Source organism: Podarcis filfolensis (genome assembly GCF_964270895.1).
Source record: "Podarcis filfolensis genome assembly, chromosome: Z".
Classification (NCBI taxonomy): Eukaryota; Metazoa; Chordata; class Lepidosauria; order Squamata; family Lacertidae; genus Podarcis; species Podarcis filfolensis.
Genome location: NC_139617.1, coordinates 32,089,386 through 32,101,475, shown reverse-complemented (window position 1 = coordinate 32,101,475; position 12,090 = coordinate 32,089,386). Strand labels below are relative to the sequence as shown.

The 12,090-nt window shown below is 48.9% G+C and overlaps 1 protein-coding gene across 14 annotated transcripts in view; it reads left to right on the top strand.

Moving 5' to 3' along the window:
* Positions 1-1,369: 1,369 nt before the first annotated feature.
* SEC16A (SEC16 homolog A, endoplasmic reticulum export factor) overlaps positions 1,370-12,090 on the top strand; it is a 39,374-nt gene continuing 28,653 nt past the window's right edge. For 7 of the 14 annotated variants that reach the window (XM_083596215.1, XM_083596221.1, XM_083596212.1 and 4 more), the window contains exons 1-2: positions 2,239-2,387; positions 6,957-10,672. In XM_083596215.1, the coding sequence (XP_083452341.1) occupies positions 7,031-10,672 (3,642 nt within the window). In that variant the 5' untranslated portion in view covers positions 2,239-2,387; positions 6,957-7,030. Of the gene's footprint in view, positions 1,473-2,236; positions 2,388-6,956; positions 10,673-12,090 lie in introns of those variants that run through there. The other 7 variants (XM_083596213.1, XM_083596223.1, XM_083596216.1 and 4 more) reach the window with 4 other exon arrangements.

Below are 12,090 nucleotides of genomic sequence, written 5' to 3'. Positions count from 1 at the left end.
AGTTAAAGCCATGGTTTTCCCAGTAGTGATGTATGGAAGTGAAAGCTGGACCATAAAGAAGGCTGATCGCTGAAGAATTGATGCTTTTGAATTATGGTGCTGGAGGAGACTCTTGAGAGTCCCATGGACTGCAAGAAGATAAAACGTATCCATTCTTAAGGAAATCAGCCCTGAGTGCTCACTGGAAGGACAGATCGTGAAGCTGAGGCTCCAATACTTTGGCCACCTCATGAGAAGAGAAGACTCCCTGGAAAAGTCCCTGATGTTGGGAAAGATTGAGGGCACAAGGAGAAAGGGACGACAGAGGACGAGATGGTTGGACAGTGTTCTCGAAGCTACAAACATGAGTCTGACCAAACTGTGGGAGGCAGTGGAAGACAGGAGTGCCTGGTGTGCTCTGCTCCATGCGGTCACGAAGAGTCGGACACGACTAAACGACTAAACAACAACAACAACATGGCCAGGAACCCGTGGATGCGTGATTTTTGTGGTGGATGCTGTGCCCATGGCCATGATGTTTGATCTGATGGTGACTTTGGCCTGATCTAGTGCAAAAATCATGAGGATCCGTGTTTTTTAACCATGTTTTTGCGCCCCTGCGAAACAGTGGATGTGTGATTTTTTTGATGCTGTCTACATAGTAAGACATGGTCTACAGTATCATGGTGATTTTATTTAATTTGAATGAAAAAATCATATGAATTCATGAGGATCCGTCTAGATCCACCTTTTACCTTTTTCCATCAAGAACTATACAACTTTTAGAAGATATCTGAAGGCAGCCTTGTATAGGGAAGCTTTTCATATTTAATGTTTTGTTATGCTTTTATATTTGCTGGAAACCGCTCAGAGTGGCTGGGGCAACGCAGTCAGATGGGCGGGGTACAAATAATAAATTATTATTATTATTATTATTATTATTCAGTGTGGATGCAGATGCAGATTTGGTTAGCATTTTAGCACAAATGGCTTGTGCCTCCACCCTGACCTTCAAAATATTTCCAGGCATCTTCTTCATGTAAATTAAATTTGGGTTGCAAAACTTTTGCGGAGAATTCTGCGAAGAATTTAAAACTAAATAAAAAGAAAGTGTTTGTAATAATGTGGGGGAGGATGAGCGTCCTTCCCTCCGGGTCTCACAAGCTCAAGAAATGCGTGTAGGGCGAGGGAACTCTGTGCATGGTCAGAGGCACGGTGGGGCTCTTAGCCAGCCTACTCCACGCACTAAAGATTCCGAGCTGAAAAGCCGGGGAATGATTTCGGCTCTTTCCGCTTCCTCCCGCCGGAGAGTTCCGAACTTCCTTAAAGGGATCGCCGTGGCCTCTCCTTTAACTGATTGGGGGCGGAGGACGGAAACGCCGAGCAACGAATTACTGACGGCGGACGAAACCGTAGAGCTAAGAAAATAAGGAGCAGCATGCCCATCCTTCAATTCCTGTTTCCTCCCACCGGAACACAAACACAGATGACAGGTAGGCGCTCTGATCCCAGCTTCTATGGATCGATTCCTCCGATTGTAACCCACCCAAGAAAGGGCACCCGTACGTTGTTAGCATACCTCTGTCTCGGGAGATCATGAAGGCGTGTGCTTTTGGGAGTTTAAGATAAGCTGTTGAGCTGTTGGAAGGTTACAGCGCCTTATGTTGCTGTAGAGACCGACATTGGAGAGATATGTTTTGTTGCATCTGGGGCAGATGAAGGCACCCGGTTTCGCTGTTACAGGTGCACCATGGCGATTCTTCTCTCTGTGCTCCTCCTAGCAGTCATTCCTCCTCTGAGCACTGCTGTGGATCCAGGCACTGTGATCATCTGCAAGGGATTCACGCACGGCGAGATTGATGTTGCCAACCTTCATGTCACGTTTGCAGACAGCTTTGTAATGTACATAGCGATTCTCCCCTCGAAAGAATCCTGGGAACTGTAGTTCACCACACCTCAGAGCTACAGTTTTAGCACTTTTAAGCAAGCTGCAATTCCCACGATCCTTTGCGGGGTGGATTGGAAATATGATTTAAATGCAAGGCATTTCAGGCAGCCAAAGTTTCCAGTCCTCGTGGCTCTTAGGGAGCAAAAGGGGAGGGAGTAAAAAAAAGAAAGGAAAAACCTTCGCAAGTGAACTCGGAAGTGAAATCGTGCACGAGTCTACTGTCATCCCTTTTCGTAAGTCTACATGCATCTCTACCTTGTGTAGGAGCCGGCCAAAGCGGGGGGCGGGGGGCCGTGATGGCGTCACACGCATGGTTAGGGGCGTACGTGACACGTCTGCGCTGCCGGATGTTCCAAGATGGCGGCGGCGTTTGCTGCTTTTGCTTCTGCCTGCCTGTCACCGAGGCACCGTTAAAGCCGGTTGGAGCTGCTTGTGCTACTGCTGAGCGAGCGGTAAGCAGGTGAGTCCCCCCGGGGGTGTCGGGGGCGTAGGAAGGAGAGGGCGGAGTAGGCCGGTGCGGGGATAAAGGTGGAGCCTCCAGGCTCAGCGGCAGTCTACCTGGCAGGCCCTTCCTTTCTCCCACCCTCTCTTCTATCCGTCGCATGCTATTGTGGTGAAGGAGGTGGTTATAAGGATGAGGATGCGGCGGTCGCGGGTGAGCTTTCTTCACGAGAAATAAATCAGCCTCTCAGGGCGAGGTTGTGACTTCTCTTGCATGCACGCAGGAGGGGCCCAAGTTCGGCCCCCACTCGTGCTAAGTTAAATATGCTGGCATTCTTGTTTAATTCAGCCCTTCTATTCATAACCACGAGGACCCGAAAATTATTCTAAGGGGAGGATGTAGCTCAGTGGTTAGAGCCTGTGATTTGCAGGGACAGGCTCCTATGGTGAGGCTAGGAATGTCCTGTGAGTCTGAGGCTCTCCAGTGCTGCTGCCGCTCCATGTTGACAGTGCTGAGCTCCATGAGTCAAGTGATGTGACTAGGTAGAAGGTAGATTGGGAAAGGCTTCAGATCACCACGTAGAACAGTTGCTTTGCATGTAGAAGGTCACAGGTTCGATCCCTAGTGGCAATTCAAGGTAGGCCTGGGAAGGACCCACCTATTTCTGAAACCCCAAACTGTATTACAGCAAGTCGCTTCAGGACACCCATGAGTGTGAGAAGCTATATATAACTTAGAACAGGCTAACCAAAGTTAACTAAGTGGTTTGGGAAAGTTTAAAGGATTTTCACCTGAAGTCTAAAAGAATATAAACTTGGCCTGACATGAACCTTATAGGAACACTGGGAACTGAGTCAGACCCTTGATCTTTCTAACTCAGTATTGTCTACACTGATTGGCAGCAGCTATTCTCCAGGGTTTCATGTTCAGAGGCCAGTCCTAACCCTATGTGGAGATGCCAGGAACTGAACCTGTCATAAGGCAGGTGTTCTACCACTGAGCCACAGCCTGTCAAGATTTTGACTTCTGCTGCAGGCACCCTCCCCCTTAATAGATAGCTGTGGACTCTGAAGAAGGATATCTGAACATAACTGTGAGATCTGATTTGCACCACTAAGGAAATTTTTGCACAGGAAATATATGGAAATGTCCTGCCAAACACTTGGCCAACTGCATCAGACCAACACAGGTACCTACCTGAAACTTGTGCAACTCGTACTCTTTCCAGTGAGAGATGGCATCACCTGTTGAGTTTCTGCTCATCATCCTACAGGGGGGAAAAACAGGTGCTGAGAAAAAGGGAGCCAATCCAGGAGTGCAGTGTAAAAACATCAGGACTGCTTTGTTGGTCTATATCTTAATCCCACATTCTGAGTCACTCAAAACAATTATTGGCAGTGATAAAAAGGGTGTTTGCCTGTGAGTGTGGTTAAGAGTTACGGGGGGGGGGCGTGTTATAGAGTAGTGGATCTCCCTTACAGACAGAAGGTAAGGTTGGGAGAAGCTCCTATTTGAAATCCTGGAGATTGGTTTAGTGGTCAGATGAGGTGAATAGACAGGTAGCATATTCAGTTTGCCTGGGAATTTCTAGCTGCCTTTTCTTTGAGCCAGGAAGCATCCCAGCCTTTTACAACTTGTGGTTAATAACAGCCCTGATTTTGCTTAAAGGGAGATTTTTGGATGAGTTGGCCTGAAGCCAAGGCCTGAAAGTCCAAACGCTCATTTCTAAAATCTCACATTTCTCGACTTCATTCACTATCACAGCCCCACACAGCTAACCAAATGAATTGGTCCAATTAAAGGATATCTCCTGAATCTGATTTGACCTTTGCAACTGTGATTTCCTTGCAGCTTGTGCACTGGGTTTAATTCAAGTATGACACTGGATGAAGTGTTTAACATGTGTTGTAAAGAATAAAATCTTATTTTCTTCAATCAAAAAAGCAAGTCTTTGAAAGCTTTGTAAATATTGCTTTAAAACTTTGTGTGTTTTAAGGCGATGCGCGTGCACACACACACACACACACACCAAAAAGCAAACAAACATGGATGTTGTGAACTCCATAAAGACATGAAGGTGTTGCTTTTAAAAGCCAAAACTAAATCTAGTGGCCTTTCCTGAAGGCATCTGCATCTGCATTGTACTTTATGCAATGGTGCCTTACAAATAGGGTAGTATGTTCCATGAAATCCAGAGCCCACCCCCTACCCCCACCCCCGATGGCGGCCCAGACTCTACCTGAAGGCATCCTCCCCTCCCCTCCCCTCAATTATTGGTTCCATCGTTCCAGCTTCTCTTGCTGTCAAGAAGCTTCTTCTGACATTGGACTGGATTTTCTCTCTTCCTAGAACTTAAACCCATTACTTCTAAGTAATTTAGTCCTGCCCTCTATGGCAGCAGGGAACAAGTCATTTCCCCCTTCTATATAATGGCCCTTCAGGGGTTTAAAGAGCACTGTAATTCCGTCTAACAGTCTTTTCTTCTGTTGAGTAAACATTCCAAGTTCCTCAAAACTTATTTTTCCATGCTGTTGACTATTTCTCTCATTTAGAAATCTTAAAGGAAGTGAGTGCCCAAAACTGGACCTGGAACTTCAGATCAAGCCTAAGTAGGGCAGAATAAAGTGGAGCTCATCATGTCCAGTGTAGATCAATTGCAGTCATAGACTCATAGAGGAAGGAGCCCTGAGGACCATAGTCAGAACCTCTGCAATGCAGGAATATACAGCTGTCCCATATGGGGATTGGACCTGCAACCTTTGTGTTACCAGCACCATGCTCTAACTGACTGAGCTATCCAGGCCAGAATCCTTTCCATCTGCACTGCCGCCAAGTCATACTGTACGTGGGCATTTGATCCACATGTAGTCCCTCCTCCCCACTCAGAACTCTTGATTTGGCACTCTGAATGTCTCCCTTTTAATAAAAATTAAACTAGGTCATACTTAAACAAAATATCCCATTGGAAGTTTGTATTGGAGAAGCTTATCAGAAAGGGTGATGCTATTCTGCCTTTCTTGGAAGATTGTTCCCCTGTGACTCCCATCAAGATCCACTGATCCCATTCTTTTTCATTTTAAAAATGGAGGGAGTTTTGCCTTTCTCTTTGGTTGGAAGGGTTGCCTGTTTTGTTGTGTGCATACCTGTTTGAGGGTGGGGGAGTTCTAAGCAATATCCATTTTTTCTTCTCTGAAATAGGCATTTTGCAGTGATCACAACAACTTCTTAGCTTTCCAGAAAGACTGGGGCCCCCTTGCTTTGGGGTTCTAGGAACACGTAATAGTGCAGTGCATTACAGGATGAAAGATTTTGGTTCTGATCTAAAACCTCAGGGCAGCCATGAAAGTAAGCCTAGGAAAGCCCACTGTCATGTTTGCTTGCTTTCCAGGCTTCACATGCCAAGATTAGTTGTTTGGTACAACACTGTGGCCTAAAATGAGAGGAAGAAAGCAAGGCTTTTCTAAAGTGGGGGAGCATTGTTGTTGTTCAAGCACAATTGAAGCAACCATGATCAGGGATGCTGTGTGTGTGGAGGTCATCCCTCAACATCTGGAGGGCCACTGTTTAGTTGGACCTCTTTTTTATGATTAATACACCCCACCAAGTTGCTTGCACAGAAACTTAGAGGTGATGAGGAGAGTGCCTGTTTACACATTTGCAGCAGGGCCTCCTTAATTTCAGGACATAGCCCCCTTGATTCCAGTGAGTTACCAAGCTAGGTGTAAACACTCACTGCAGGGTTGCATTTCCAAAGGGCTGACGTTTAGCAGGGTTTTGCTTATTATGAGACCCTCTTCATTTTAAGAAGGCTTCTGTCTTGATAGAGTAGCACTTGAAATTGTTTAGTGGGAGCACCTGGCTATAAGGCATGTGCTTCAATGGACTTCCTTTTCAATGCAGCCTTCTGTGAATGGAGAGCTATTTTCAGATTCTCACAGTAAAAAATTAATTGGCAGCAAATGAAAAATGAACTTAAATAATATATGCAAGTCAATGATGTGGACTTAAATAATATATGCAAGTTAATGATGTGGACAACTTCCCACTCTGTTTTTCTATGATTAATTTTCAGCTTTTGGAAACAGGATATTTCTTTTTTGAAAATTATGTTATACTTCATAAACATTAATGTAGCAATGAAGGATTTCCTTGTTTCTCCAGAACTTGTTGATGTTAACAACTCTTCAAGCATGCTAAAATTGACATGTTGAATTTTCTGTGCCTTCCTTCCCCTCCCCTTAAAGTCTAATGTGGTAGAATAACATCCTGTTGAGTTGTCACATTTTAAAATATTTACAAACATTCCAAAAAATAATAATTCGTGAGTAAACATTTGCATTTTTAATTGTGATGAACAAGATGAACAAAAAATCATCTTGCATAGGAAATAACCCTGTACTGGACTTGTTCCTCGAATTCTTTGGATGACAGTATTTCAGTAAACACTCAAAAGGATCACCCCCCCATCATAACGGTGACTTCTGGCAATGCTTAGTTCACACTTCTTATGAAGTAGGAAGCCTCTTTAACTCTTTGTCTTCTCTCTCTCTCTCTCTCTCTCTCTCTCTCTCTCTCTCTCCTCTGCAGTGAGTGCATGAAGTGAAGCCAGTTCCACAGCATCTTCCAGTAATTCTCCTGAACAACTCAACTAGGAGTCTGTCATGCAGCCTCCGCCACAAACCATCCCCACTGGGGCAGGCGGGCCCCCTCCACTGGCAACATCACAGAACATGTATTGGCGAAGCAATCCGTTCGGCAAGCGGGCCACCGTGCCAGTCTCTGCAGCCGCAGGCCCGGTGCAACCCGTGACAGACCCCTTTGCCTTTGGCAAGCAAGCCCCACAAGGCACCCAGTTTGCTGCCAGCAACAACCCCAGAGGCAATCCACCTGTTGTGCAAGACTTTTCTCTAGCAGCGTTTCCTCCACATGCAGCAGACAGTCCTCATGGTCTGCTCTCATTTCCCCCAGCAGCGCCTGCCTCTCAACCTGGAGGAAACAGTGCATTTTCGAGTGTGGCAGCCCCCATGCCATTGTTTGCTCCACAAGTCACAAACAGTGCCGAAACGCCTTTGAGCATTGAGCCTGGCAAGCGTACCCATAGCCCTCTGGGGCAGCATCATTCCATGGGGATCGCTCTTGAAAATTCTGTCAGCGGGCACCAGGGGTTGGCTCCTATGCCAGACAGGCCTCTGAGCAGGCAGGAGGCTGGTGGGAATCCAAGCAACCCTGCTTCCCTGTCAGCATCTTTGTCTTTCTTCTCTCCTGCCCAGCAAACTGTGCCTCAGTGGAAACCCTCCCAAGGGAGCTCAGGGCCACCTCAGGGCCAGGCTTATTCTTCCTACCCAGAGCCACCATCCCAAAACACCCACTATGCTGTAACTCAGTCTGCTGCTGGTGTTTCCCAGCCAGGTCCCCACATGGAGCCCCATCAGAATTCTCCGCAGCAGCCTCTCGTTCACAATGCTGCTCAGGCCCCATTGACGTATGGTGATGTCTCCAGCATGACTTCCAGCCAGAGCTCTGGTCACCATCACACTGCTTGGCAAAACACAGGAGCAGGGTGCCCTTGGCCCGGCCACCTCACTCAAGAACACTTTTACCTGCAACCTCTTGAAACAACTTACACTCTTGGCAATCCCACCACTCAAGAAAACGACTCCTCAGCTGAACCTCAAGGCGCATCTGAAGCGGCCAGCAGGCAGTGCCCTACCAATACTGATTCAGGTACAGTTTCCATGTTTTTCAAAGGAGATGAGGCTGAGAATGAGGAAATCCTTTCATCAGAAGGAGCCGAGCAGGCCAGCAGCAGCGCTGACACTTTTCAACAGACGATGGGCCACACATACTACCAGCCCCTCCACTCTCAGCAGATCCCGGCAGCGTCTTTCTCTCCTATGCAGGCAAGCGCAGCTGAGGGCCTGGAAGCTCAGCATCCCTTCAGAGCCACCTGTGAGCCACCTGATGCCCAGGCTGGCAAAAGTGCAGCCTTCCTCACTGAAGACAAAGCCAGCCTTGCCGATGCGCGAGGGCCTGTCAGCACGCAGTACGAAAACATTGAGAACCTGGAGTGCGTTCCAAACCAGGAAGTCCTGCCGAGCGAGCCTACAAACCAGAATCGTTTGTCTCCCGGGGTGGCCCCAGATCCGACCAGGTACACCTCACTGCTAGGCCCATCACTGCCGAAGTCTAGCGCCACCAGCCGCCTGGAAAGAGGGCCAAACCTTGAAGCGCCTGATCTGTTGCCTCACCCCATCCGGTCCGACAGTGTCTCCTCCAACTACAGCAGCCTGAGCCAGTGGAGTCTCCCCAGCGCATCTCAGCCACAGGAGCTGGGCACATTTATCCAGCAGGAGAGCGGGAAGCTCCCAGAGGAGGAGGCATCATCGTCTTCCTCCATGGGCTTCTTCAAGCAGATTGATTCCTCCCCTTTGGGAGGGGATGGTAGCAGGCAGAGCCCTGGCAAGAGTTACCACCACAGCGGCCCTCTGTCCCATGCACCCACCCCAAGCCCCCCCAAGCCCATGGGGGTCTTTCAGACGAGCGCCAACAGTTCATTCGAGCCTGTGAGGTCGCATGGGTTGGGGGTCAAGCCCCCTGAGGCCGACCAAGCAAAGATGGTGGCCGAGCTGAGAGAGAGCCTTTCAAGTGCCAAGAAGAGCCAGGCCACCCCAGTCGCCTCACCGGGGAACCTGGAGCAGCCTCCCGATAATCTGGAGACCCTTTTCGTGCCCCGGGACTACCCCTTGCCTCTCACATTGGGGAGTGGTGCTGCAGGGCCTCTGCAACCCAGCGGTGGGTCCTTGGTGGAAAACGTGCAGTCGGTCCCTGAGAAGAAACTGCCAGGCAGGGCCCAGGGAAACAGGAAAAAATGTGAGAGCCCAGCCACTACGCTCTGGGCCCAAAGTGAGGTGCCAAATTTTGGGGGGAATGTGCTGTTGGCCCCGGCTGCTCCAGCAGTGCAGGTGCCGACCAAGCAGGCAGCCCAGGTGCTCCAGCCACCCGAGGAAGGTTTGCCTGGCCAGCAGTCCCTCTCACCAGGGTCCGTCCCCCACCCACCATCCCTGGCTGGGAATGTGTCTTCCGAAAACTTGGAAAACCCTCCCAAGCTGGGGGAAGAAGAGGCTCTTCGCTCCCAGGCGAGTTCGGGTTACGCAAGCCTCCTCTCCTCCCCACCTACGGAGGCTCTGCAGAACCAGCCCGTCCTGATCGCCCAGCCGAATCAAAGCTACAGCTTGGCTCAGCCAGTTAATTTCTCCCTCACTGATCAGCTGAGCAAGAGTGAAAGCAGCCACTTGGCAAAAGATCCCGGGGGTGGCAATAAGCCTCTGCTGGGCTTCCACACCAGCAGAAACCCTCATAGTGAAACCATGCCTCTGGGGCAACCCAGACCTGCAGGTCAGGCATCTGTTTCTGCTGCTGCTCTGTCAAATTCTAATTTTTTACAAAATCCCCTCGGCACTTCTGAAATGGCCTCGAATAAGCCTTCCCCCTCACTGATGCACCCAGCCTCCGAAGGCACCTTCAACTTAGCTTCCGAAAGCCAAAAGGCTAGTGTTTCAGAAGGGCTTCCTTCAGACTTGTCTGGCAAGTCTAGGGCTAATGCCTCCAGTGTGACGTCAACCCCTCTGACCCTCGCTACGGGCCCTGTGAACAGCAGTCCCAAGAACTCAGGCAGTCAGGAGCTTCCCAGAGTACTAGATTTCACGGTAGCAAAGTCCCTAGAGCAAAGCAGCACCACCAGCTGCACTCAGGTGCATAACCAGTCACTCTCCAGTGGGCTGGTGTTTGGTCACCCTGGCCGAGGGGAGAATGAGGTTCAGGATCCACAGCATTTCTATCAGCAGGTCACAAAAGATGTGCAGCCTCCGGGTGGCACTTCCCCCCAGCAGCAGCAGCAGCAGGTAGCATCCTCAGGGCAGCCCCATGCTCCGTCCAACCCCCAGGTGCATCCTGGAAGCAGCTCTTCCCAGCAGCCCCCAGGCCACAGGACTTATGAGGCTGATGGGGGTTTGGTCACCTACGCTCAGGCGTCCATGGAGAGCAAGCCAGTGTCGTCGAGCCAACCTCAGAGTGCTCCGGCTGCCACCAGCCAGACTAATGCAGTGACAGTGGCTGGTCAGCCAGCCGGGATCCCCTCTCAGCATGAGCCGCAGCACCCGCCGCCTTCTCAGACCCCCTGCCAGACCACCTTCATCCAGCCACAGAACCCTTACTACTACTATGGGCACCCCTACAACAGTTATCCTTCGTACCAGACGCCATACCCTCCAGTGGACCCCAGGACTGCTCACCTTTATTACCAGGTGGGCTCACAGGTTGTTTTTCCTCTGTGCCGTTCTGTGGTTGGCTGTAGGTGGGGTGGTGAGGTGGTAGGGAGGGTGGGCGTGTTAGCGGAAGCCCAGAGGGAAAAGCAATGGCTGGCTTAGTGGAAAGGGGGGGTGTTGCTTCCACATTGAAAATCTTCCTTTCCCCTTCTCTCAGTTTTCCCTTCTCTCAGTTTCTCTCTTCTGAACAGCTGATGGACAGATGTCAGCTGAGAATCACAGAATTGTGGAGTTGGGAGGGACCTCCCCAAGTATCATCTAGTCCAACCCCCCTGCAATGCAGGAATCACAGCTAAATAATTTAGTTATTCATTTATTCATTCAATGAATTAAACTTCTTACTTGCCTTTTTTAATCATCAGATCCCATGGTGGGTTATTTACAAGCATTAAACAAAAAAAATATCAAAACAATTAAAAGCAGTTCCATATATAGAAACATAGAATTCTACAGTTGCAAGGGACCCCAAGGCTCATCTAGTCCACCCCCTGTAATGCAGGAATCGCAGCTGAAGAATCCTTGATGGATGGACATACAACCTGTTTTAAAAACTCCAATGAAGGCGAAAGTTCTGAGAAAGTTCATTCCACATTCTTAACAGCTCTCACCATCAGAAAATTCTTCCTAATATTTAATCATAATCTCCTGACTTGCAATTTGAAATCATTAATTAGGATCCTCTGGAGCAGCAGAAAACAACCTTGCTCCATCTCTCATGTGACTGCCCTTTGAAGATTGGCTCCCACGTTGAAGATGGAACAAGCTTAGAATCATAGTATTGTAGAGTTGGAAGGGACCCTGCGGATCATCTAGTTCAACCTCCTGCATTGCAGAGGAATCTCAACTAAAGCATCTATGCCAGATGGCCACCCAACCTCTGCTTAAACACCTGCAAGGAAGGGGAGTCCACCACCTCCTGGGGGAATCCATTCCCCTGTCAAACAGCTCTTGCTGTCAGAAAGTTCTTCCTGGTATTTAGTTGGAATCGCCTTTCTTGTAACTTGAATCCATTGGTTCGGGTCCTCCCCTCCAGAACAGAAGGAAAAAAAGCTTGCTCAATCTTCCATGTGATGTTCCTTCAGATATTTGAAGATGCCTTGGTTTTTGCTGCTCCAGAGGGGGTTGGATGAGATCCCAACTGCAGACTAAGGTTCCCCACTCCTGATGCTCTCAAAATGCTTTCAACTAGAACTCTATCCCTGATCAGTTTCTGTGCGAGTTGCCAGGAGCTCTAATGCCAACATATCTGGAGTGCAGTGGCATGTGGGAAGGTCTAGCTTTGCCTATCATTTGAATGTGGCCAGAGGACTTGGCTGGTTTATGCCGCTCTTTGACTAGAGCCTTCTCCCTGCACCCAGTTTTAATTTGTTTTTGTCTTTTTTACTTTTGGCTATGCT